Source organism: Pseudorca crassidens, chromosome 18, assembly GCF_039906515.1.
Source record: "Pseudorca crassidens isolate mPseCra1 chromosome 18, mPseCra1.hap1, whole genome shotgun sequence".
Taxonomy (NCBI): domain Eukaryota; kingdom Metazoa; phylum Chordata; class Mammalia; order Artiodactyla; family Delphinidae; genus Pseudorca; species Pseudorca crassidens.
This window is the reverse complement of record NC_090313.1, coordinates 68114056-68140808: the sequence shown is the minus strand read 5'-3', so window position 1 is coordinate 68140808 and position 26753 is coordinate 68114056. Positions and strand designations below refer to the sequence as shown.

Genomic DNA, 26753 nt, shown 5'->3' with positions numbered 1-26753 from the left:
GCGAGTGAGGGTTACTCTTTGTTGCGGTGCGCGGGCTTCTCATTGCGGTGGCTTCTCTTGTTGTGGAGCACGGGCTCTAGGTGCACGGGCTTCAGTAGTTGTGGCACAGCGGGCTTCAGTAGTTGTGGCACACGGGCTTCAGTAGCTGTGGCACATGGGCTTCAGTAGTTGTGGCGCACGGGCTTAGTTGCTCTGGGCTCAGTAGTTGTGGTGCGCGGGCTTAGTTGCTCTGCAGCATGTGCGATCTTCCCAGACCAGGGCTCAAACTCGTGTCCCCTGCATTGGCAGGCAGATTCTCAACCACTGCGCCACCAAGGAAGACCCTTTTAAATAATTTTTGTGAAATGTATCTGGCATCTAGGTGTTCTGCTGCAGGAAGATTTAAAAACACCTGTCTACCCTCTTGCCAGAAGCAGACTATCCTAGCCATCTTGTATCCCTTATTTTTGATTCTTAGTAAATAACTGTCATGTTTTTGTTAAATGCAATAATAAGCACATTCATCAGATCACTGTTAAAAACAAAACTCAGAGAGATACTATCAGCTTCATTTCTGAGCAGTAGTTTATCCCAAATATATGTGTTTTCTCAGCTGACCTTTTTGTTCATTGTTTGACTTTGGAATTTCAAGAAAACAATATAAGCAAGAGAAATAACATCAAAACAGCCCTTTTAATTTTCTTTCCAAAGCAACTTTAGATAATGCATTGCCATTTGTAACTTGGTCCTTTTTCTGGAGTGGTTTTCTTTGTCTTAGCAAACAAATAACAACAACAACAACAACAAAAATCTCTGACGTCTCTAAATATTCTATTTTTCCTAGAGCTTCTATGATATCTCTGTAGTGTACGTATATCTGAAAAGCTTTGTGGATAAATGTTTGAAAATGAATTTTATATCATTTCTAAAATCTGGCCAGGGAAATTATCTCTAAAGATATCAATCTCATTGACTTGGAAGCTTAATTAAACCTTAATCACCTTTTCAATAGTTTCATTGTTGAGGAGTGCATGTTCCCATAAGGTAAAGAGTCAGCCATCTAGAACTTGAAAGATAAATAATTTTCATAAAGGTCCTGAAATCCTTAGACACTGGTTGAGCAATAACACAGAATTAAATAGAACTGTCAGCACTGAATCTATCAGTGAGACTGAGAGTCATAGCCAGTGACCTGTGCTCCAGAGGGAGGAGCCTGGACCCTTGTGCAAGAGAGGGTATTTGAAAATGTCACTGTTTTAAATCTAGAGTTTAATACAGAATTTAAAACAATTGGTAAGATCGATTCACAGCCACTATTAGAAAAGTAGGGAGTAGATTATAAATTCTGAGGACAGGAACCCATGTCTCTCTTGTGTACTGTTGCATTCCCAATACCTAAGAAAGTTCCTGCCATAGAGTAGGTGCCCAATAAATGTTTGCTGGAAAATAGATGGGATGAATACAGAAACAGGAAGGGACAATAAAGCTTTATAGTTTTATGTACAGTTTGGATTCTCAGCTGAGAGCCTTCCCATGAATCCAAACTCTGCCCATTTACAGCTTAACAGTAGGAGAAGACTGTAAGATTGTTAGAGAGAAAATAGCAATCATTATTTCACTTTCATTCTAAATACGTTCTAAAAAATACTTATATAGACACCCAGCATGGATAAATATCAGGTTAATTTTTAGAAATCAGATATAAAAACATAAACTAAAATGTTTGGTAATACTTATTATTTTGTGAAACATCCTAACAACTGCAAAAATATAATCAATTGATAAATTACAAGTCAAACTTATCATGGTAAGGTATTATATGAAAGAATATATTCATTCAAACTTTTTAAAAGTTCTACGAATATGTTAAATCAAAGGTAGCAGTAGGGGCTGGATTTGAGAGTATTTTAGAGGCATATCTAGAAAGCTACTAAGGAAATCAGAATTTGGGAGTTATGCCTATTTCTGTTCTGAGAAACAGTATTTCATAATAGTAAAATAATACCTATTTATTATATGTAAAATATAATGAATTTCAGTTCTTAAATTATAAGCTTTTTCCAAAGGTAACATGCAGTGTATGTTTTTTTTTTCCCCAAAAGAACATAAGAATGTTCAGAAAAAAAATTGGTGTGCAATTTTGTTTTTACATAATTCAGATCCCTATCTCTCCCCAAAAGTGCACTTCCAAAGTGGAAAATGAAGAGAGCGGCTCATAGGAAAAAATGATTAAACAAAGTCTTTTTGATTAATGACTTAAATCAGAATTTGAATGGATATGTTTAAATCAGTTCCACCCTGAAACACCCTTAGAATACTTTGCTACAGATTATTAATTTATTCAAATGGCTTAGAATTTGCATTTTATTTGTCACATAGAAATCACTGCTATTGTTGAGCTGACAGATGGTCAATCCTCAACAGATTGCAGTTTATTAGAAGGAAAGAGGAACATTACACCCCAACATATCTGCGGAACATGCCCAGCCCTGTTCCTCCAGCTTCAGAAGATTTTCTCCTTTATTTCTCCCAGTGGGATTCAATTCTTTTGCAGTGTTCCTTCCTCATGACTGCTTTGGTCTCTGCTTGAAATCAACAGAACCTTTAATCTGAAGGTCAGAAGTTTTCATTTTGCTCATTCCTCTTGTCTTAGCAACACAAGAAATTTGTTTTTTTCTGTATTTCCTCAGTAAAAGGATACAAAGCCAGCTTCCTACAAAACGCAGACAACTTAAAAATGGTTCAGTTCTAGTGGGATAAAATACTGACTGTGGATTCAAAGTAAACAAAAAGAAACAAAGAAAATATCTGCTATTTTCATCACCTCGGCTATTGCTCAGAGTATTATTTCCAAATCCCATTTATAAAGTACACATTACGTTATCACTGTTTATTTGAACTTGTTTTCATTAACTGGGTAAATAAATTTCCTGGTTATTTTCCCAAAGAGCTGGCATAGCAACACTTGGTTAGACTGATCTCTCTAACTCCCTAGCTTCCTGTCTCCCTCCAGCCTGAATTACAAACTCTCCATTTCTCTCTTTTTAGCACCTGTTTCTGCCACCTTCAGTAAAAATTTGTAGTTTGTTCTAAATGAACTCTCTTGTGTTTGAGAGCAAAAATAACTCATAACTCTAGCTATATATCATCTATATTCATTGAAATTGTAAAGATTTCTCCCAGAAAATTTCTACTGGAAAAACCTATATAATCTTAATAATGTTCCTGTTATTCCCAGCACATCTCTAGAATTTTTAATCACTATAGTGTTCTTGCTTTATCAAGTAAATTAATATACAAAGGAAGGCGCTATGGAATCTATTAAAAAATAATCCTACTCAATTAAGGAAACTACAGAGAGAAATGATTTGTTTCCCATAATACCAAGAAGCAGAGTTGTGAGCACACTGCTGCATAAATTAACTCTTCTTATCTTCTGGAAAGCAGAAGATCGTTCCTACAGATAAAGTGTTTCCTTCCATCAGGAAGCAAGAAACAAAACAATAGATCCCAAATAAGGAGGTATCTTGGGTGCTGATGAAATACTGGTAGAGAGATGAAGATTTCACAAACACTGGTACCAATCTGAGAGGTGAGTTCTCAAATCAAGGAAGGAGGGTATGAATTTGGTCACAAAATTCAACATACAATTTTAGTAACAAAAATAAAACTTAAGCTGAAATTTATATAAACTATTATATAAGTCCAGCATTCAGCAAATCCAAGTAAATAGTTACAGCTATAAAATGAAATGGTGAAGGTTTAATTCACCAGGTGAACAGAATCCAACTTGATCTTTCAGTTGTGCTGGTTTTATCTCTGGATTATTGCCTGATTGGGGAAAAGGATGAACTTTTCATTTCAACAAGGAAAAATGCAATTTCTGGATGAATTTTCCTTGTTCATTTATAAATGGGTCTTCTTTATGAATCACATGGTGAAGTCAATTCTTCTCATAGAACCTACACTGAATAGATGGTTTTGTGTCAATATTTATTCGTGTACTTTATCCCAAATTATGGCATAAGAATAACTTAGGAGGAAGCTAGACAAGATATACTTTCACATTTGCATATACAGTAGAATTAGACTGTCCATGATGCCTCAGTGCTCTGTGACTGTTCTCAACCATCAAATATTCTAATCCTGCATTGACCAATATGGTAGCTGCTAGCTAGACATAACTATGTAAACTAAGGTAAAAATTCAGTTCTTCAGCTGAACTGGCTACATTTCAACAGTCAATCGCTATACTTGGCCACTCATTATTATATTGGACAGTGAGGATATAGAACATTTCCGTCACTGCAGAAAGTTCTATTGGACAGTGCTGTTGGTCTGATTCTGTAACTCACCCGGATAATTTACTTCATTAATAATGATTTTTTTCTTATTCATCAATTAATATTGTTTATTATAGGAAATTCAAAAACTACAGATATGCCAAATGAATTTACTTATAATCAGCTAATTCTATGATGCACAGATAACTACTAAATACTTGGTATTTATTGTTGCTTTTTCTAAGCGTATAAAAAAATTTTTTAAATGCAACATACTAAACACTTTTTATACTTTTATATCTCCTAAAATTATGAACATTTCTGTATGTTATTTTAAAAATCTACATTATTTTACATGGCTGCATAATAGTTATTCAGACTACTGCTATCTTGGAAACTATTTATGATCACTTTCTTAGGTAAATCCTGGAATTATAAGTCATGTGTGTTCATTTATTTCTGAAACTTCACTTTCAGGAGCTGAATTTTGAAAGAGAGAGAAGTCTGGACCCAAGTGTCCTCATCTGTGTAAAACAAGATTTAATGAAATAACTTCCATCCCCTTCCAGCTTTCCAAGTCTAAGAATGTTTTCAATGAGTGCCAAAATCTGAAGTTACTAAAAAGGAAAAAAGGAACAAACACAGAGGCTTGAGAAAGCAAATTTAAGAAATCAGTGTGTTTTCTCTCTTGAACACATACAGTATTGCGTGAGTTCAGGGATTTGGGAGAGCAGGGAAAAGATATGACCACAGGGTGGCAGTAGCACACAATGAGCTTTATTTCGGTGCTGCTTTGAGAGGTTTGCATGGGGGGGGGTTGGAGGGGTAGATAGGAAGTTCCACCAACCATGAGACCTTCAGCAAACAATGGTGTGGGGTCACCACCCAAAAGAAAAAGAGAACAAGCGCATTCCTGTGTGAGAGAGGAAACGGAGAGGGAAGTTACATGTCCAGGGGTGTCACTCTGCAGCACGATGAGTCTCTGGGTCAGAGAGCTCCAAAGGGCAGCAGGGACTTGGGGGCTTTTAAAGTCCCAGGGTTTGTTTATCTAAGTCTAACATATGTTGGGTACAGTTTCATAGGAAACGCAAAGCAGGCAGGCTCTAAATGACTAAAACCTATGCTTATTGGGGGTATATTTAAAACAACTGGATGTGCCAGAATCTGAGTTTAGGACTGGCCGGCTTTTGAGCTAATGGTCCTGGCCTGCTGTGAACAAATTAACAACATTGGGCCAACATACACAGGCCATCTTTGGCTCATTTATGTAACAAGTGTAAATTACATCTTATTATTCAGTCATTTAATCTGCAAACATTAAATGCCTACTCTGTTCTGGGCACTGTGCCAGGAGATCCTACAAAGTTGAATAAGATGCAGTCCTTGACCTCAGGGGACTTATGGTCCTGGAAGAGGGCCTCTTGAATGGAAGAGTGGTACCCTGAAACAGCAAATGGGAAGCTGTGGATCTTTTATTCTTCATGGGTTTTCCTGGTATAACCATGTAACTGCTAATTACAATGGGGACACTAGACAAACACTTGAAAAATGTGTTACAATCTCCATTACCTCCATCCCCATCATCACCCCTGAAAACAGGTGCAATTCAGTATTATCATAATTCATATATACATAGGGATGGAGATGGAGGGTCCTGGACAGGTATTAGGAAAGACTTCTATCATTATGATGTACAAAATTAAACTTGTTCTTCACTTCCTTTTTCCTCTGAAACCAGTTAATCTGGCATTCCTACTTCTGTCAACCTTACTATTGCTCCATCAACCTGACCTAGAAATTGCAAAATTATGTTTGCCTCCATCTTCTCCTTCAAAAAAAACATACAGTCAGTTGCTAAGTCATGTGGATTCCACACTCATGGTGACTTTATTGAGCCTGTTTTCCTTTCTGTGCCCACAGCATGGTCCCGGTTCAGGTGTTCATTTCCTCCAGCAATTGTTTCCTAACGCATCTCCTACTCCCAAATCCTGGGCTATTCATTGCTCTCAGATTGTTTTCCTATAAATATAGTTCTAATGTTGTCATTCCTCTGTTCAAAAGTCTCACAGCAAACTCCTCACTCTGGCACTCAGGACCCTACATGATGACCCCAATGTTCCTGATTGTCTACTATCACCAACCTGTATTCTATATTATAAACTCAGGTGCCACAAAGCACCAGCATTCCCCAGAACTTGTTTTGCAATTTCTTTCTCAGTGTCTTTACTCATGCAATATTTTCTTCCCAAAACAATCAATCCAAACCCTGCTTATCAAAACCGGATCTAAATTTCAAGGCTAAACACAAAAGCGCCATCTTCAGGAAACCTTTCCTGATTTTCTTAATTAACTGAAAACTCACCTGGACTTTAACCAGAACTTTCTCTGGACTTCTTAGACAACAGCCTCACTCTACCTTGTGGGTAATCATTTGTGTATTTGTTTTCTTCCTCTATAAGACTGAACTTTGAGCAAGACTATTATTCACTTATGTAACCCCTATGTCTATCACAACAATTAAAATGTGTTGCACTCTTCATTATAGAACACAATGCACTTCATATGGACACAGTGGTTTTGACTGACTGTTGACTAGGCAAAAGGTTCATTAATGATAAAAATTAATTCTGGTAATATGGACAAAAACACTAAGCTGCCTCATTTCATATATTAGATGCCTTAAAAAGAACACATATACACGCAGTCAACTTCATGACTCGTTGCTATAAGGAAAAGTGTTTGAGATATTTTTTATCTAGATAGAATTTTCATATAGTGAGGGCTATATGAATTCTTTAGGCTAGATAGTCCTGATAGTAATAAAAAAGGCATAAGAAGCCTGCAACAAGATTTTGATTTTTTTGGTCTTTAGCATGAAAAATTTTGTTTTGCTAAAAATCTAAGTTCGGAATGGGAACCAATCTCATTTGTTGCGACCACTGTTGATATTAATTTACAGATGAGCAATAAAAGAACTGAGGCAATGCAAAACAAATTTTACAAATATTCTGTGATTTACCGGCAGGAGGATTTAATTAACAAAAATATTAATATGCAGAAAATATTAATAAATGATTACTGGAGTGAACAGGACATGAGCCTGTTTTCAGATATGGTATTCATCCAGACAAAGTCACAGACAGGTGATGTGAAGATTCCATAATGTTTTCAATTAGAGATTCAGAGAATTAGAGATAAATGTAAAACACAGGAAATCTATTTTATAGAATTAACTGTCATAGAACTGATGGTAAAATAATTGATTTTCACAGAAAAACTGGTATAAGCAGTACTGTAAACTAAAAAGATATAGCCAATAAATGACAGCTAACTTTAATGATCTAATGACCTCATAACAACACATGGGTCATCAGATGAATTTTAGATCTAGGAAAGGTTGGGTAAAATCCAGGTTCTTGACTTCCTCTAATAATAAACTGATTTTCAGTAAAGATCTGGCAACTCAAAACTTTTCAAATTATTTAAACCACAATGGCTCCATCGTCCCACTGAAACTTATTTTTCCCTTGGTACAGAGTTTTGGGGAGGCTACTGCCAGCGGTCTCAAGTCTGCAGTGATGGGTATCTAATTTTAATAGTGCACCTCTAGGTGAGCACATTACTGGGGGCTGACTCATGGTTACTAAAGTCACCAGAACCAGCTTCCTCTCACCCAAGTTGCTGGGAAGTGGACTTCTTCATGAGATAGTTGCTGTGGAGTCTGCCCCAGAACCAGGACAGACAGTCTTGAGGGGTATTTTGAGACACCACAGTTTATTGCTTTCCCTTGGGAGACTGGGAATAAACACTGCTGACAATTCTTGTCCTTTGGGTTTCCCCTTTCTAGAATAAATGTAGACTATACCATCTGTCCTGCAAAAAAAACTGTTTATTCTAATCATCTTTATTAGCAGATCTGGATACTGCTTCCAAATCTCCACAGCAACATGCATTCTTCCTTTTCGCTAAGTTCTTACTGCTCTCTGTTCATACATCTGTGTAGTCCATGATGAAATAAACACTAATTATGCGGCACCTTATATAACAATCTATTTACCTTCTCCTTGTCTGAACAAAAAGCTCCTTGAGAGCAGGGATCCTTTTTAATTGCCCCATATCCAGCTACTGCCTGGTATAAGACGGATGCTCAAAAAAATATTTGTAAAATGAGTGAATGAATAGTAGACTTTGGTCACTATCATGTATGTATTCAAACTATTTTCATTCAAAGAAAGTGACTTTACAAACTTCAATGAAAACTAACTTCACCTGCTACGTATTAAGGGATCCACTTTGCACCACCCAAGGATATAAGCTTCCTAAGGAGGTACATTTTTTGGCTGCTTCTCAAACTGGACTCACTGGATCCTTTGGTCAAGTGGGCTAAAATGTCACAAATCGCCCGCCATCCCCAGCATCTGTCCCTCATCTTACCACATAGTTATGTTCTAAATTTAAATGTATATTGAGAACGGCAGAGGCATGTCCATGAACAGGCAAAATAAGTCCCTAAAAGGGACAGAGGTCCTTAAAAAAAAAATAGCTCTTCTACTTTTTCATCCCTATGCTGAAAATCAACTTGATTTCATACAAATGAATGAAAACTGAAATGTTTGAACAGAAAGTTAATTACTAGCTACAATGAGCAAATGGAAGAGAAGTAATAACAGCTTCTGAACTGCCAGGTAATTGCTGGCCAACAGAAAAGACTGTCTTTGAATTGAAGTTTGGAGGGGGGAGGAATCAGCTTTAACAGGACTTGGGGATTTAAAAATCCCTAGTAAAGAATTCAGCTGTCATCCTTATCATGGAAATTAATCCTAGCATCAAAACTAGCCGAGCACTGAATATCAGGCTGGAAATGCTGACCAAGTAAATTTTTATACTAAGAAATTGTTATGTTAGCATATAAGTTATACCAAATATTTTAGACATTAAAGATGTATTTGTAATAAAATGTATTGTTCACTTCTCAATATATTAATAGTTTAATTATTCAGACATTGAAAATCTACTCAACTTTGAGTCCTAATCCTGATTTTGTTACACTAATAGTAAAATTATTGATATAATTATGAATCTCACTAAAACTGCATAATTTGTGAGAAAGTCCTTTCTATTCTCTCTGCTCCTATTTTTCCTAATTATAAGGCCAAGTTTTCCAGCACTTAGTTGCTCCGAGGCACATGCACCTATTTATTAGTTGAGTTTGTTTTTATGCCATCAATCATTACTTGTTCAAATATTTAGTGACGATTTTTTAAAAAAACTCTGGAAATCCATAAGTATTGCACAAGCTATATAAATATCTGAATTTATATGCATGCACATATAAAAAATACATAAAAGTTCACCTGAATTACTCTCCAATTTAAGATCTGAGCAGAGGACTTCAATGATTTAATACTGAATTCTAAGGCAGCACAGCAAGAAACTCATAAGCCACATATCATTTCCCTTTGCCAAGTTTAACAAAGTGGATGGAGAAAGAAGAAAGATGGTAACATGTAATGATAATAATAATATTTCATATTCATTAAGGCCGGATTAGGCTGCAGCTATTCACATGAGAGAGGGTAGGGGAAAATAGGTATGAAATAATCCAAGGGTCCCATCTGGTCAAGAGTTGTTTTCTTTTTAAAAGGTATTTTTCAGACTAAAGACAGCTGAGAGGCTCCAGACACCTTAGTAGCCTCCTCTTCTGGTCCTGACCAGATTTGAGTCAGGACATCCAGCTTCAAAGAGCTGCCTCTCCAGGAGGCCAGCGCTACCCTTTCCTTGCTTGAGCTTCAAACTCAGAAAAGAGGATCAAGACAGGCTCTAGGAACAAACATTGCACTGGCTCCTTTGTTTTGGAAGAAAGGCAGAGTATGAGGTTCTCGGTCACTTTTGTCAAGGAAATCAGATCAAAAGGGATGTACAGAGGGTCAGGTCACGGTGAGTGCACGAACTCTAGTCCTGCCAAAGCATCTCCGGATCTTGGCAAAACTTGTTCCTGAGTCCAAAGTGGATCACCACCACTGAGGCCTTCAGCGTCCCCAGAAATCACAACAGTGTTATCAGGTGGAGGAGGGGTCCCAAGAAGACTTCCAAAAGCAGCGCTAGGCGGGAAGGGAGCAGAAAGGCTCTTTTCCTCCACCAGAGAGCAGTACCTTTTTGCAAAGCCCAGCATTTGGTGCTTGCCTACATCTGTTGTCACAATCAAGATGTTACCAGAGTTCCTGTGTTGCCTTCATATTCAGAGGCATAGGAATTGCAGGGTGCAAAGGGATCGGATCGCTGCCTCCCAATGAAAGTTGGTGATAAACGTATAGAAGTTAGTTTCATATTAAACAAAATCCATTTCTGCTCTCCTCCTGCATCCAGCACTGATTTCCAAGATGCTTCCCAACTGCCTCTTAACATCTGACTCAAACAAACACTTTCATCCTCACTTTCTGTAGAATACTTCAATTTTCCCATTAAATTAATGCATACCCAGCTCACTGGGTGAACACATTAATAAATACTTAAGAAAAAAATTTTGGTAAGATTAACAATCATTTCCATTCAAAATAAGGTGATAACTAACCAGTTCTTAAAAGGGCCATTTGAATGGTTTTAGTGGTCTGCTTTAGAAACTTTGGGATGGGTGTTTAAAAAAATAAATAGACAAAAGCAGTAACATATGTAATATGTGTGTGTGCACGCGCGTACGCACACACGAATATTTTCAAAAAATAAAGATTCTTCTACCTGGCTTGCCAGTTACCTCTGCAGGTGCCAGGCCTCCCTAGTTTCCAAAGACTTCTCTTCCCTTCCTGAGTGGGCAGGGCCCCTTCTCCCTACCCTCACCTCTACCCCAAATTAGGCCCCCTGCTTCCTCCTCACCTTGTCATGGACCCCTACCCAAGGATTCCCTCCCCACGTGGCCAGGCCCCCCGCCCAGCCCCTAGTTCCGAGCCTCACCACTGTCCCCCTCAACGTCCCAGGCCCCATTGCTGCCACCCGCGTTCCTTCCTCTTCCTGGGCCACTGTCTCCGCGTTCCTGGACCAGCTTCACGCTGTGGCTGCCGAACCCGTCGGGGAAAACCTCTCGTGGGGACTGCGAGCACCACGTGTGACCCTAAAACTCCAGATCTCCTCTCCCGCCCTGCCAGGTTACATGCACCAAACCCGGGCCAGCCAGGCGCGGCCTCTGTTGCGCAAGGACCCAAAATGACCGAGGACACGCCGCCACCACGAATTAAGAGGCCCCGGAGCAAACCTGGTGCCAACTCGCTGCTACTTGGCCTCTCTCTGGGAGGAGGTGTAGGTGAGTGAGCCGGGGAAGGGGAGCGAGCCGCGCTCTCAGGCGGGCGCTGTCAAGGCGCCGCGGCCTGCGCAGCCCCGAGGGCCCTGCGTCGCTCTCCCGAGCCAAGGTTCTCAGGAGCGGGCCGCGGAAAAGACGTTAGCGGGAGGAGTTAGCGGCTGTTGGGAGAACGAGTTCAAGGAAACAGTCCCTTCCAAACCCCGGCCATCGCGGGGTGGGCCTCCTTCCTCCCTCCCAAACATCTGCCACAAGAGGCGCAGGTACCCACGGCGACCGCCCGCCCAGGCACGCCCAAGCACGCCCGAGCAGGTCCGGGTAGGACGAGCCGGGGCCCGTCGCCGGTTGGCCCCACCCGGCTCTGAACGCCCAGTAGTCGCCTGCGTCCGCCCAGAACATGCCAGGTGAGGGGACGCCATAGTGATGCGGCCTCAGAGCGCGCACGCCCCCTGCGGTTGGCATGGAAACGGCCCCGCGAGGCCCAGGAGCTCCGCTGATTGGCCGATTTGACAGACGCGGGGAGGAGGTGTTGAAAGTAAATAGCTCTGAGCGCTGGGCCACCAAAGCTGGGACTCTGGCTCCCTGACTGGAATCTATTAACATCTCTGTCTCCTTCCGCCCCGCCCCCTTCGGCGGCTCCTCATTCCCAGTCTTCGTGTGCACTTGCTAATTGTTTGAGACAGATGTATAAAGATATAAGACGGAGAAGAGCGAGGCCCGCTGTGGGTTCCAAGCAGGTTTTGGGGACTTCTGACTTGTGGGAGGAGGGCCGCGGAAGAGCACCCTGCTTATCACTTGGAAAGGGACGTACTTTCCCACAGTGATGTATCCTGGGTCATTTGTTTGCAGGCAGGGGGTTGGTGGGGTGACGAATAAGCATAATAGCCCGGAAAGACACGGGCTTGTAGATTTGGACTCCCAATTAACGTGGGGCTTAGCGTCTCGGCTTGGAGGTTTGTCAGACGTCTCTCTCTCTCCTACCAGCTGTCAGCCAGATCTTGGAAGAAAGCCTGGAGAGATTCAAATCACTGTTTTGGTTCAAAGCAGCTTTGATCGCTCGCACGGTGGCTTAGGCCCTTTCAGCCCTAATAATTGCAGGGAAGATATCTGTCACAGTGCTCTCTCCTGGAGATTCACTGCATCCTTGGAGCCCCTGGTGGAAGAGGTTGACTAACCAGCTTGTCTGTTTCTCCTTCCTTGCTAGCAGTAGCCTGTGGAGACTGAGGCTATGCATCTCAGCAGCTCCAAGAGTGGAGTAGTGCTGGCTCCCGTGTCCCGAGGTCCTGATGCCTGTCAGATGATAACCAGAGCCCAGCTTGGCCAGGATCCGCCACAAAGAACAGTACTAGGGGTGCTAACTGAGAATGGGCAGTACAGGAGGACCTGTGGCCAGGTAATGCCTGAGAAGAGCCGGGAAGGCTGCTCGCTGAGAAGGGCTCTCATGTCTTGGTGGGAGGTGGGTTTCTCTTGAAATTTTACCTCCAAACTCTTCTTGAGTATTCAACCATGGAATCTGGACTATAGGGACATTTTTTTTTTTTTTTAAAGATCACATTGTCAGGTCCCTTTTCCAGCTAGAAACATGAATAATTTTCTTTCTTATTTTGCCAATATCAAGGAAATAACACGTACTGTTTAGGTCAAGTATGTGTAAAGTCAGTTAAGTTCTGGGCTAAAAGGAAATGTGAATGCCCCAAAATAAACTACGGAACTGGGGATCTTCCAGATTGGAGTGGTATTCAGATTGATCTAGGCTGTGCCTGAAGCATCCTGGATAACCTTTGTTAAGCTCATTGGTGATGGTGTTAGAATCAGGATTGGATCAGCTATACTAGATTACCTCCAAATGCATGCTTCAAAAGTCGGCTTCTCCTCGGGACAAAGGACAGTTAGGCAAACGGATCATGGGCCATCTGATATCAGTTGCTTGTGCTTAACTGATCAAAGGTACCTCCCTTAACAGACTGTAAACAAATTCAGACACTTAAAATGCGAATGAGGAGTTTGGATCCTTAAGAATGAATTTTGAAATTAAAAAAAATATTCCTCAAGTATGTTATTAAGCAAGCTTCTCATAACTGTGCCTTAAGCCTGTACTGCACATCTATAGTGGAATGAAGTTGGCAATAGTACAGTGGAATAGGTGGGCAGGTATTCTTTCCATTGTATAGGTGAGAAAATTTGAGAGGTTTAAGAACCCCCCACCCCCCAAAAAAAGCCATGATGGAGGCCAGGTCAGAAGCCTCATCTACTGACTCATCTACTGACTGTTCAAGGCATCTGTGTTTTGGTGGCATCTAGTTATGGGAGAAAATTACCCAAAGTAATCTGTTACAAGCTTTGGAAAAAACTGAGTAAAGGTGGTTTTAACAAACTTAATTTGCTTAGTGATGTTTACTTCTTTAAACTTGAAGTCTAAAACCTCTCATGAATTGGTAGTTACTCCTATGCTCACTTTAAATTCATAACCGTTAGCTAACCTCTATGTTGCCAGGCACTACCTCTACATTTCCCGGTTCTATTCCTCTACAACCTTCTTCTAGAAACCGTCTATCTTATACTTTCCCTTCTCTCTATCCTCCAAAGCCTCTATCTCCATCCTTCCTCTCAGCTAATAACTTTATATCCTGTTTTCCTAGAAATATAGATGCACCCAGAAGAGAATTTCCACATGCTCCCATGTATCATATACTCTGCCATCCCCCTCCTGCTTCGTGACCCATGTGTCCCTGCTCTCATGTAAGGTGAACCCCCATGTGTGCAGCACACCTGATGCCCTCTTGCCTCTTCAAGGATATCATTCCATCAGCTCTTCTTTCTCAGTTTTCTTTTCTCTACTGGGTCAAACCCAGAAGCATGCAAATATATTGTGATTTTTTTTTTTTCAGTCTTAAAAACCTTTCAGCTACAAAGCTCTTGGCAGCAACTGTCCCATTCACGACAGTGTTTCTTGAGAGTTTGCCTACTGTAAACTCCATCAGGATGAGGATTTTGCACATCAGGTTTTGTGCTGTATTTCCAGTGTTTAGAATAGTGCCTGGACAGGGTAGCATGCAAGTGTTTGTTGAATGAATACTCTGTCTCAAATTCTTCTCTTGTTGTCTTTGACTCAATTCTTAATCCTTTCCTTACTTGACTGATTGGCGGCATTTGACACTATTGATCACTCTTTATTCCTTGAAATAGTTTCTTCTCTCTCAGCCTGGAAAACACGGCTTTCTCCTGGTTTCCCACCTAGCTCACTGGCCACACCTCCTCAATATCTTGGTTCTTCCTCATCCAATATCTAAAAGCTAGAGTGTGCCAGGGCTTAGTATTTGATCTCAATCTGCACGCACTCCCTTAGCAATCTCTTCAAGTCTCCTGGCATTAAATACCATCTATCTGTTGATGACTCCTTCTTCTATCTCCAGTCTGGACCTCTCAGCTATGTTGCAGGCTCACATGGTGAGCTGCCTACTTGATGTTTCCATTTGGATCATGCAGTAGGCATCTCAAACTTAGGCGAAACCAAACACCAACACTGGCCCCAGACTGCTCTTCCCAGAGTCTTCCTCATCTCAGTAAATGGAATATCCACCCTTCCTGTAATTCAACCCCAAAACCTTTGTCATCCTTGACCCTTCTTTTTCTTCCACCCCACATCTAATTTGCTGAGAAAATACTATTGGCTGTATTTAAAAAATGTCCAGAACCTCATGTATTATTCTCATTATGTCATATAATAAGGTTCTACATCTTATAGGAGAATTTATGCATAGTATGCATTTCTAAAATCATCATGTTTCTAAGTAACTAGGTTTAAATGGGACCTTTACAGGAGCCTGTTGACTAAAAGTTAACTATTTAAGGAGGACAATAGGAACTCAGTAACTATGTGTCAAGAACCTTGCTGGGTTGGTATAAAAGCCTGTCATGCTACAAGCACAAAAACTGATTTACAATTTTCCATCCACATGTGGTACCTAGTTCACTTTGGAGGAGAGCTATAGTTTTACTTTTTTTCTATAATCTTGAGTTCTCTTTGATAAATACATGAGGAAGATGACAAATTTTAGGTAGCTCCTTTCCCAAATGTCAAATGTAGACGAAGATAAGGGCAAAGTCATCCTTGGGAAGCTTCATTTTCTGAAATTCAATTGCAGACATAGATATTTCAATTTAAGATTCCTCTCATCTTTCCAGCCTGCTGGTTTGAGTCACATGGGTTCTTAGCACCTATGAGGGCTACGGGGTGGCCTCTAACAAGAAACTTAACCCTTTTCTAGGGGATCACAGCACTCAGGTTTTTCTCTGGGTCAGAAAATGTCTTCCCTCCAGCTGGAAAGAAAGCGCTGTCTGCCAGCGGGGTTCAGGGGCCAGCCAAGCAAGGATTTGACATGTACATGGACAAGCCTGAGCAAGGCGACAGAGACAGCTGCACAGGGCGAGAGGGGATGGCATTTGAGGATGCCTATGAAGTAGACACCAGAACACTCAAGTCAGACCTTCACTTCCTGCTGGATTTTAACACAGGTAATGGGACTCATCTGTGGCTGATGGTACCCTGTCTTTGTAATCATCTGCAGCATTTAGTAGCATATAACTAGCAAGAGAACACCCTGAGTAGTAACTATTTTCACAACTGCCTGTAGAGGGTTAGTGGATGGAACTAGTTTTTAAATTAAATGTTCTTACCTGATACTGTTGAACCCCCTGCAGTTTCCCCTATGCTGGTAGATTCATCTCTCTACTCCCAGTCTGAAGATGCATCAGATTTTGGTACAGATGTGATAAATGTGACTGAATATGCTGAAGAAATTCATCAGTACCTTAGAGAAGCTGAAGTGAGTTTTCCCAACTTCTCCTTCATTTGCCAGCACCCCAAGCACTTCATATTAAGATAGTTATACACTCTTGGCCATAACCATTAGTGAATGGCATTCTTGTGACATCTAAACATGAGAACATTTATGAAAAATAATAGTTGTGAGGTGAGTAGCAGTTATTTGGACTATTTCTCTTTGACTCAAAGGGTTTGTATGGGGCTTCCCTGGTGGCGCAGTGGTTGAGAGTCCGCCTGCCGATGCAGGGGACGCGGGTTCGTGCCCCGGTCTGGGAAGATCCCACATGCCACTGAGAGGCTGGGCCCGTGAGCCATGGCCGCTGAGCCTGCGCGTTCGGAGCCTGTGCTCTGCAACGGGAGAGGCCACAGCAGTGAGAGGCCCGCGTACCGCCAAAAAAAAAAAAAAAAAAGGGTTTGTATGTTAAGTATTTCACTCTTGGGGATAATGATTATTGCCATTTTTCCCCTCCTTTAAGTCATCTGTTAACTAATTGCATTACAGAACCAGAATTTCTCACTTTCTTCCATATCATGGTAAAGATTTATCTGGCTCTTGACTGAGTTTCCTGCTAACCTTTGCTCATGAGATTTTTTAAAATAGCAACTGTTCTGTGGTGTAATCTTTCTAACATAGCAACTATTTGAATATCAAAACTCTTTCCCCAAACAGATAAGACACATGCCCAAAGTGCACTACATGAGGAAACAACCAGACATCACAGAAGGCATGCGAACAATTCTGGTGGACTGGCTGGTTGAGGTGGGAGAAGAATATAAGCTTCGGGCAGAGACTCTCTACCTGGCCGTCAACTTCCTGGACAGGTTTCTTTCCTGCATGTCTGTTCTGAGAGGGAAACTGCAGCTTGTAGGAACAGCAGCTCTTCTCCTGGCTTCGTAAGTGATCTTCAGCTCAAATAATGTGAAACTTCAGCCTGTCAAAACACTTGATTTCCGTTCCCATTTATTGGAGGAATGCAGTGCTCGATAAGTAAAACTTATTCATGCCTCCTTTGATAGAATGTCATCATTTTTACAGTGTTTACTGAGAATCTGAGTCTTACCATATGTTCACTTTTCCATTTGGATGTTTAAGATCCTCTTAACAAGAAGTTCAATATCATGACTAAGGCAGCCATCAGCTCAAATTCAGGATCCAATTTAACTATTTTGTGGTGTAGTCTTTTGGCTGTATTCTAGTATGAGTAAATGTCCTATTATAAGAGATTTTGGTTACATAAAAGTCTTCTCTTCATGATCTAGCAAGTGACTCATAATAACACAGTTTATTTGGTTATAGTGAATAAGCTATTTTAGCTGGTCCCTGTTACTATCAATCATTCATAACAATATCTAATTGTGTAGAAAAGGGCTAGGTTGTGGCTAATATTCTTTTAAATAAGTGACCTGCTAGTGAATGGTAGTTTCCTTTCTATTCTTCTGGTCTCAGACATAATACTTATTAATGCCTAAAATATTGCAAACATTTCCCTACAGAAAGGAGAAACAAAACCAAAGAATCGATAACTGTGAAATTGTATCATTATCTATCTCTTGGATACATAGCATCTTTTGCTAATTCAATAGAGAAAACTGAACATGATCTTTCAAAAAAATCTAAGACCAAAGGAGTTTTTTCCTACCATGTGTTCAACATAACATTCTTTTCCAAAAGATGATTTGGGGCTTCCCTGGTGGTGCAGTGGTTGAGAGTCCGCCTGCCGATGCAGGGGACATGGGTTTGTGCCCCAGTCTGGGAAGATCCCACATGCCGCGGAGCGGCTGGGCCCGTGAGCCATGGCCGCTGAGCCTGCGCGTCCAGAGCCTGTGCTCTGCAACGGGAGAGGCCACAACAGTGAGAGGCCCACGTACCGCAAAAACAAAAACAAAAGATGATTTGAAGTCTATAGAATTAAGAGGAATTCACCCACATGTCTGTCATTCAGAATCTTTCAGCATACCAGAAGCCAAAACCTAAAACTCCCAGTTGGAAATTGTTTCTTTACTATCTCGTAGCAGTAAGTACGACATATCCTTGTCATACTCATGTTCTTGTTCTGGAAACAAGCTCCTCCTCTTTTCACACCTGTACCATTTCGTGATTTGTAAGTGATATTTAAGTCTGCAAGGGCCATGTGACAGGCATGGTTGTGACAGCACAAGAGGGAGAGCACAGGGTCGAAGCTTTACTTCCCCAAACTCTTTCCCTTTTGTAGGAAATATGAAGAAATATATCCACCTGGAATAGATGAGTTTGTCTTTATAACTGATGATACCTACACAAAACAACAACTGCTGAGAATGGAACACCTGCTCCTGAAGGTCCTGGCTTTTGACCTGACAGTGCCAACCACCAACCAGTTTCTCCTTCAGTACTTAAGGAGGCAAGGGGTGTGTGTCAGGACTGAGAACCTGGCCAAGGTAGGCCACATGACTTCCAAGAACTTCAGTGCCAAATGGATAAAAAAAGCAGCCTCCTTCAGTTCTTCCTTCCTTTTCAGTTCTTTGCCTTGGGCCCAGAAAAGCTTTTTGGCAACTGGAAGAGAACTAATTCTAAGAACATGACTTTTGCTTACGAGACATTGCTATTAATCGTGTTTGGCAGACACGGGTTGTCTAATCACCCAGGTCTTAGAAAAAATTTAAGCTTGGAAACTGTTCTCTTGTTATATACAGACCACATACAAGCAATACCTCTTAGGTTTACAGAATGGGAACAAGATAAATATGGCTCTATTTGGCTCTAATCTAATCCTAACTTGTTAAGTAATGAAGCACTATTTGGTCATTTGGAGTTCTAAACTTTAGTTGAAGGCACTAAAGTATTGGTTTGGAAAACTTGGTTTCCATCCATAATGATCTAATATATCTGGTATTTATATGCCATGCAAAGAGTAATAAGGATGTCTCTATAAATTTCCCAATATGTTTCTTTTAATTTGATAAGTTCCCACTGGTACTGTTCTAGCCTATGAACTGCATGTATTTGCCTGATAAATTAATAGCTTTAACATGGACATATTTTTGCCTTTGGCTGAAGGCTCTAGTCTGCTCCAGTGGCCAGAGCAATGCTACTTGACCAGCATAAACCTGAACTACTATAGTATAAGTAACCCATCACGTATACTGTATGGTTAGGCCAAATACTTGCCTATCCGTTTTGAAATTTACTTGAAATTCATTACAACGTAAATGTTATTCTGGTTATGGACAGGCATAGCAATTACTAACCCAGTGAATAATTTTGAGCATCTATTTCTGCGCTCATCACTAGATGCACACTGAACAAAGATGACACAGTTTGTCCCCTTGACATTTCTAGGTTTGCTTGTAACCTTAGTCAAATTCCTAATTCCAATGAGATTTTCTCTCTTGTGCTTAGTATGTAGCAGAACTGAGTCTCCTTGAAGCTGACCCGTTCTTGAAATACCTTCCTTCACTGATCGCTGCAGCTGCTTACTGCCTGGCAAACTATACTGTGAACAGGTACTTCTGGGTAAGTGCTTGTTGCTTCTTTCTAGATGAACCTCAAGGCCTATCTAAAGTCTGCTCAGTAACCCTGAAGGCTTAGAATGGGCTGGCCTCTTGTGAAGGAGAGTTAGTTTAATAAGGAACTGGTTGCCTTGCCAGCAGACTACAAAGTGCCGCTGAGTACTGCAGGTCAGTCTTCATGGCTTGGACTCAGTGGCTTAGCTCACTGGGGAGCAGAGGTTGCAGGAAGTCAAGGGGATGGTGGTGGCAAGCTCATTGAATGGAAGCAGGTCTGGAAACCTCAACACCCACCTTTATGCAAGGAGGGCTGTTGTAGTATAAGCATTGACCACTTCAAGGCAAAAGATGTTGACTTTTCCCCTCTGTGTAAAATAACCTGGGTCTAGTTAGGATGGTCAGAGGTTGTATCAGGCTTTCAAAGGAACAGGGCAGTTAGCATTGCTTCTTGGCTTGTGACGGTTGGCAAGATTAGAGATGGGCCCCTTAGATTTGGTTCTGAAGGCTCACTTTGTGCTACAAGAGTGGGGCATCTACTTTTATTTTTCTAGAATTCTTAGTTTTTATTCTGAATTTGGCTAAGACTCATTCATATGCTATTTAAATAGAGTGTACAGGTAAGTAGAGGCCCTTTAGAGGCCAGTAAAAAATCCTGCTCATGAGAGAATAAACTGTCCCCAAATTGAGCATTATAATTGTACAATGTGAGCAAATTTAGAATTCTGTTTTTCCTAATATCTTATTTCTAAAGACTCTGAGGAAGGATTACAGTTTCTTTTGAGATGAACATGGATACTCACTAAGTGATTAATCTCCTTTATTTCACCGTTTTATCTTCAGATTTCTGATATCTTATAAAGCTGTATGATGCAATTTTCTTCTTTTGTCTTTTGTTTTGATTAGCCAGAAACCCTTGCTACGTTTACAGGCTATTCATTAAGTGAAATTGTGCCTTGCCTGAGTGAGCTACATAAAGTGTGCCTGGGTATTCCCCACCGACCTCAGCAAGCAATTAGGGAGAAGTACAAGGCTTCAAAGTAAGCTCCTGAGATTCTCTTACCTGGGCTCACTATTTAAAGCTTTAACGAGTGATAGTAATTTCAGAATTAAAAACACAACAAATTGCATATCTGGTGCGAGGATGGAAGAGTAAGGTTTCATGTCAAATCAAGAAAATCAGTTTGGAGGGGCCTAGATTTATAACTTGTCAGCATTGTAGTACATCTAGTCAGCCAGCTCCTTCCTTTCTGTTAAAACTACTAGAAAGTTTTCTGTGGCCCACATGAGATTTTATGAAACCAAAGTCCTTGGCTTGTGCTGAACTTGCTTTGGGTCTTATTTCAGGTACATGCACGTGTCTCTCGTGGAACCACCCGCAGTCCTTCCTCTACGATAAGTTTCAGAACCGAAGCGCTTTCAGAACTTAATCTCCAGATCAACAGAATTGGTCTTGATTTTTATAGGTTTCTGCAGGTTGGGTCAAACTAGTGTTGCTATGATATAGATGACATATTTTTTAGAATGTAAATGTATTGAGGTTCTCTTAGACATTGGTAGCTTGTAATATAGTCTAAACTTCCTAAAGAATAAACAACTTGCCTTCTGACCACGTGTTAGGCTTATTTACTGATTTCCATGGCTGACACACCTGCCTGGAATTTTAGTTGAGAGTATTACAAATGTCATCTTTATTTCAAGAACGCTTCTGTGTTGGTTTTATAAATCTGGCATGCTATTAGGATGAAGTGTTCTGAGGAATCCAGAGACTTTCATGTGTGGTAAATAGCTACTCGGAGACTCTTTCCTTCCTGTCTTTTTACTCCTCAGGTAGGTCTCCATAAGTTGGCAAGGGATGAACTCCAAGCCTAAACAGATTAGTGAAGGGATGTAAACAAGCACGGTCTATTCTAGTTTCTCTATTGGACCCTAGGCAGTAAAGACAGTGGGTTGAGGACTGAATTGGTCGGGTAACTCTGAGAGGTAATTTACATTTAATTCTAAGTCAGGGAAATGATGCTTACTTTGTAAAGGGATACCATTATGTCAACATCCAGTTTTGATTTAGTCACTCATCAAGCATATATTTTAGCCCTAGAAGATGCTCAGAGAGGTAGAAAAAGAAAATTTTACCAGAGGATGGGACCTCAGAATAATTAAGCTAATCTCTCATATTCATCCCTTGGGAGATATCCATGCTAAATGCAGCTCAAACTCAAATCATTCAGGATCCTACAGTTCAACTCACTACATATTCATATATGGCTCCTTTCAGCAGCACTTACATAGTACACAAGATAAGGAAAACTGAAGCAAAAACACACTGTTTGAACTTTCTTTTAAAGATTGGTAGGCAAATCAAGAATAGACTTGGCCTTGAGGGAGAGTGGTGCTTACTGGGGATTGAATAGAAATTTTGTTAATCTCCAGATTAGTAGCCCTGGAGGCACACTGGCCTTCTGGCGGTGTGTGTTCTGCTTCACAGAAAGGGGTGATGTGGATTTAGGCCTTTAAAATAATGGCATAGCATCTCATTTCAGCCTTATTTTTCCTCTCTTTTCCTCCCCGGCGAGCACTGAAAGCAAGAGCCAGGGAAGTGGGAAGATTGACGTATCTGTTTGGAGTGGACAATGTGATGTGGCAGTTCTGACATTTAGGGCTAGAGAAGGGCTGGGAAAGATGCATAACGTTGAGATGATACATCAAAGTAGAATGTCTCACAGAAAGAAAACGTAATAGGGGTTATTTTCCCGATGCCTGAATCCATCTCTGTCCTCGTGCTCCGGCTGTCACTGCCTTGGCTTCGTTCCCGTCATTTCTCATATGCACCCCTCACTGTAGCAACCTCCTGATGGCTCTTCAGTTTCCTTTTCCCTGTTTCCAGGGTTTTCTGAAATGAAGTTGATGGCATCTCTTTCCTGCGTCGAATTCTTCAATTCCGCATCACCACCGGGATGAGATGGGGGCATGCAGGCTCTTGAATGAGCCAGACCCTGCCCACTCCGCTCTAACAGCTTCTGCTTTAGTTAACCGTGCCGAGTCCCTTCTAGTTCCCTGATCGCCTTGTTCCCCCTTCCTTTACTCCCTCCCACACGCTGATCTCTCTCTCTAAACATTTCCCACTTCCCTTTACTGCTTGGCAACCTCTGAGGTGATTCTTTAGATCTAGCCTTTGGCCTCACAACCCCATCAGCCTCAGGGTAAATGTCTCTCATGATAACTGGCTTCTACTTGTCTTGTCTCCCCTCCTAGAGCACACATTTCATCCCTGTCCTCCTAGCATCTGGCTTCATCCTAGAGATTCAATAATATTTTGTTGAATGAATGAATGGATTATACCTTTTATAGGCGATCACTAGCCCTCAAGTTAATCAAATCTAAAGTGATATTGCTGGGAAGCATAAAGCTTTTCAAAGTACATTTGGATAAAATAAGTTTAAAAGGAAAAAATCGCAATTGGAGGTAAGAGTATATGGTATCCATGTATTGTACAAAGTTCACTCTCTTCATAATTCTTACATTCATTTCAGTATAAGAAACCAGATGATACAGGAAAACTGTCATTAGGGTCTTGAAACAAAAGGCATGTCTTAGATGAGAATGGGGAACACAGTGGCTGTTTTGAGAGGCACATCCAGGGCTCTGCTGTCTTTACATATTCCTCCATCTGCCTAAGAGGATTCACAAGAGAGGTCTCCTAAACACCCTTCTGAACACTTTCTTAGCACCGTACAATAGTCAGGGTCTCTTCATATGCAGCCCTCCTTTCTCCCTTCTCTCCTTCACAGGCGTCGGACCAGCATCGTGATCGGGAGGCTCTCCCTTCCTCCTCCAGTTCCTCCCCTTTTTATCTCATAGGTGGTGTGTTCCCCCAATAAATTTCTTGCACATCTACTCCTGTCTTGATGTCTGTTTTGGGGAGGCCCCAGACTCACCCAGAAGCCTAAGAGGTAGGAATAAACAGTATTTCCCAAATGTACTTGACTAGAGAAAATGTTCTTTACACAAACCTGTCAATGTTTAAAAGGACACTAATGTTTCAAGGAACACGGATCGGAAATGCTGTCCTAGGGAAAAAGGATTAATTAATGTTTACCCAAGCTGATCTACATTTTAATTTCTATGTTATTTATAATTTGATTTGTACAGCTATGTTTAAATTATCTGTTAGTAAATTTTGTATAAGTTTTTCATAGTCTTATCCAATTATTTCAGTGTTCTGAACTTAAAGAATCCTTCAGATTATATTAAGCAAGATTCCTAACTGCTTAGATGCAATTGATATTATAGCTGTTGCCCTGGTACCCAGACAGAGGAGGGGTCACCCAGGCAAGCAACAGCTGTCTTCCTTGGGTCCCCTGTGGGTAAGCTGTTAAATGCCATTAATGCAAATCACCAAGATAGTGACTGACTATATATTAAATATTGACACAAGAGGGATTTCTGGAATACTTAAAAATGTCTGAGATGTTATTAGGCTTTTAGTGATTCTATTATCACATTCAAGAGAAACTAAAGTTCTGATTACTAACGTCTGACAGTATAGAATGCTAAAAATTTATAACCCTTTGGCACTGGGTTTTTGAGAGGAATTGAGACCCCAAGGTAAATATAAGTATTATATATAGGAGAATCCTTTGGGCATTGTGTTTTGAAAATTATTCAAAGGTTCTTAAAATTATCTGTCCATTGACAAATACTGAATGAATGGATAAAGAAAATGTAGTACATACATACAATGGAATATTACTCAGCCTTAAAAAGAAAGGAAACTCTGACACATGATACAACATGGATTAACCTTGAGGATATTATGCCAAGGTTATGAAACAAGCCCATCACATGAAGACAAATACTGTATGATTCCACTTCTGTGAAGTATCTAGAGTCGTCACATTCATAGAAACAGAAAGTAGAATAGGAGTTGCCAGGGGCTTGGTAAGGGGAAATGGGGGAGTTGTTGTTCAACAGATATAGAGCTTCAGTTCTGCAAGATGAAAAGGTTCTAGAGATTGGTTGCGCAACAATATAAATATACTTAACACTACTGAACTGTACACTTAAATATGGTTAAGATGGTAAATTTTATGTTATATATATTTTTCCATAATTTAAAAAATATAATCTGAGAAGTTTCACACTGGTATTTTGAAGCATTAATATAAGAATAGTCTATCTTGTAGGAAAATACCAGCTCCTTAAGAGCAGAGATATTATTTTATTGGTTTTTGCATCCCCTACTGTTTTGCTGCTCAAAGTGTGGTCCATGGGTCAGCAACATCAGCATCATCTGGGGAGCTTGTTAGAGATGCACAAGCTTGGACCCCACAGCAGATTTACTGAATCTAAACTTGAATTTTAATAAGACGCCCAGGTGATTCACATGCACATTAAAGTTTGAAAGGCACTGCCCTACAGCACCTAACTCAGAAATATAAGAGTTTAGTGTGTTGTTTGCAGACTAGACTCTACAAGATTTGATAAATGCATTCAACTTCTTTGCTCTAAGAGTTGCTGTCAACTCTAGACCTCACAATTACATATCTGCTAGAAATAAGCAGTGAGCCAAGATTTATATACATTTAAGGTGGGATTTTAAAAAAGTAATATTCTATTTGATTCTCCATCCTGCCTCTGGAACAAACACTGAACTTGAAGACGGAGCCAACTGCCACCCTCCCACTCTCTCTCTTTTTTTTTGTTTTTTTTTGCGGTACGCGGGCCTCTCACTGTTGTGGCCTCTCCCGTTGCGGAGCACAGGCTCCGGACGCGCAGGCTTAGCGGCCGTGGCTCATGCGCCCAGCCGCTCCGCGGCACGTGGGATCTTCGCGGACCGGGGCACGAACCCGTGTCCCCCGAGTTGGCAGGTGAACTCTCAACCACTGTGCCACCAGGGAAGCCCCCCACTCTCTTTTGACCACTTAATGATGTCTATGTGGCAGTATAACTCTGAGAATGTATAGAAAGTCAGCATTTAAACTCTAGATATCATTCCTGTGCTCTGAAATGTTCATCCCACAACCATGTAGCAGAAGAAGACCATGGGTGAGGCCTTTGCTTATGGGGGGAGGCCCTCAAAGCTTTTCTCTCTCCTTCCCTTCCTCTCTCTCGTTAACTCAAGAAGCCAAGCATCCCAGATCTGGCCATATCATGGTACTATATACTCGACTGCCCCCCTACTTCAACCTAGGATGCTTAATGAGAAAGGAACTCCACAAACTGTGAAAAGCTCAAGCTCAGGATCCAGGAGCTCTCATGGCTCCTTCTCCCGGAGCAGCCCTGCGCTTGGGTCTAAGGGGGTGGGCGGATGGATAGGCCTCAGATGGAATCCTCCAGCAAGCCTTTCCTTGAGCAACACCTCGTGGTGTGCCCGGTAACTACTATGAGCCCCAGGTGTTATAGTATTTGCAATAGTGAGAGTGGAGGATCTAGGCAAGAATGGTTTGTGTCCACAGATATGTGTGCAGTGGTTGGAGGCATCAGCAATTGGTACATTCTCTGACCGTTAAACATGCTGACCTCTCACGCAGAGCTTTTGTAGCTCTGGGCTGGAGAGACTAACCACTGCATATGTTAACGGGGTGACAGTGCCTGAGAATTCAATGCTACACTGGCTGGAAAAAGAATTACTATCTTGCATTTTTATTGTATATATACTTTTCAAATCACTTTCAACTATGCCATTTCATTTGATCCTCACAAGATTTTGCGAGCTTAAATAGGACAGGCATTATTAGCCCCATTTTACAAAAATCTAACCCAGGTCTTGGCAAGTTTAGAGTTAAGTCTGCAATGGTAGTTGACAGCAGTGGCTCAAACCCACTCACTTCACTCATTCCTTAACCACATGCAAATAACTTAATGCCTCTGGGATGCAGTTTTCTTATCTGTAAAC

The 26753-nt window shown here is 40.9% G+C and overlaps 1 protein-coding gene across 2 annotated transcripts; it reads left to right on the top strand.

The window, feature by feature from the left end:
- The first annotated feature begins 12079 nt into the window (after window positions 1-12079).
- Window positions 12080-24004, top strand: CCNA1 (cyclin A1). Of its 2 annotated transcripts, XM_067713287.1 has the most exons (9): window positions 12080-12272; window positions 12758-12943; window positions 15819-16065; window positions 16252-16376; window positions 17046-17269; window positions 18589-18793; window positions 19755-19868; window positions 20765-20898; window positions 21206-24004. In XM_067713287.1, the coding sequence occupies exons 2-9, from the start codon at window positions 12779-12781 to the stop codon at window positions 21255-21257; spliced, it is 1266 nt and encodes a 421-aa protein (XP_067569388.1). In that variant the 5' UTR covers window positions 12080-12272; window positions 12758-12778; the 3' UTR covers window positions 21258-24004. The 2 variants fall into 2 exon arrangements, with proteins under 2 accessions (XP_067569388.1, XP_067569389.1); XM_067713288.1 differs by lacking the exon at window positions 20765-20898.
- Window positions 24005-26753: the final 2749 nt, after the last annotated feature.

What these genes read in the sequence shown, in the direction of transcription:
- CCNA1 (XM_067713287.1), top strand. Translation starts at nt 12,779, where the DNA reads ATGCATCTCAGCAGCTCCAAGAGTGGAGTAGTGCTGGCTCCCGTGTCC. An exon ending in GCAGCTCTTCTCCTGGCTTC is followed by an intron (nt 17,270 to 18,588) that starts GTAAGTGATCTT and finishes TCCCTTTTGTAG; the next exon opens with GAAATATGAAGAAATATATC. An exon ending in GGACTGAGAACCTGGCCAAG is followed by an intron (nt 18,794 to 19,754) that starts GTAGGCCACATG and finishes TCTTGTGCTTAG; the next exon opens with TATGTAGCAGAACTGAGTCT.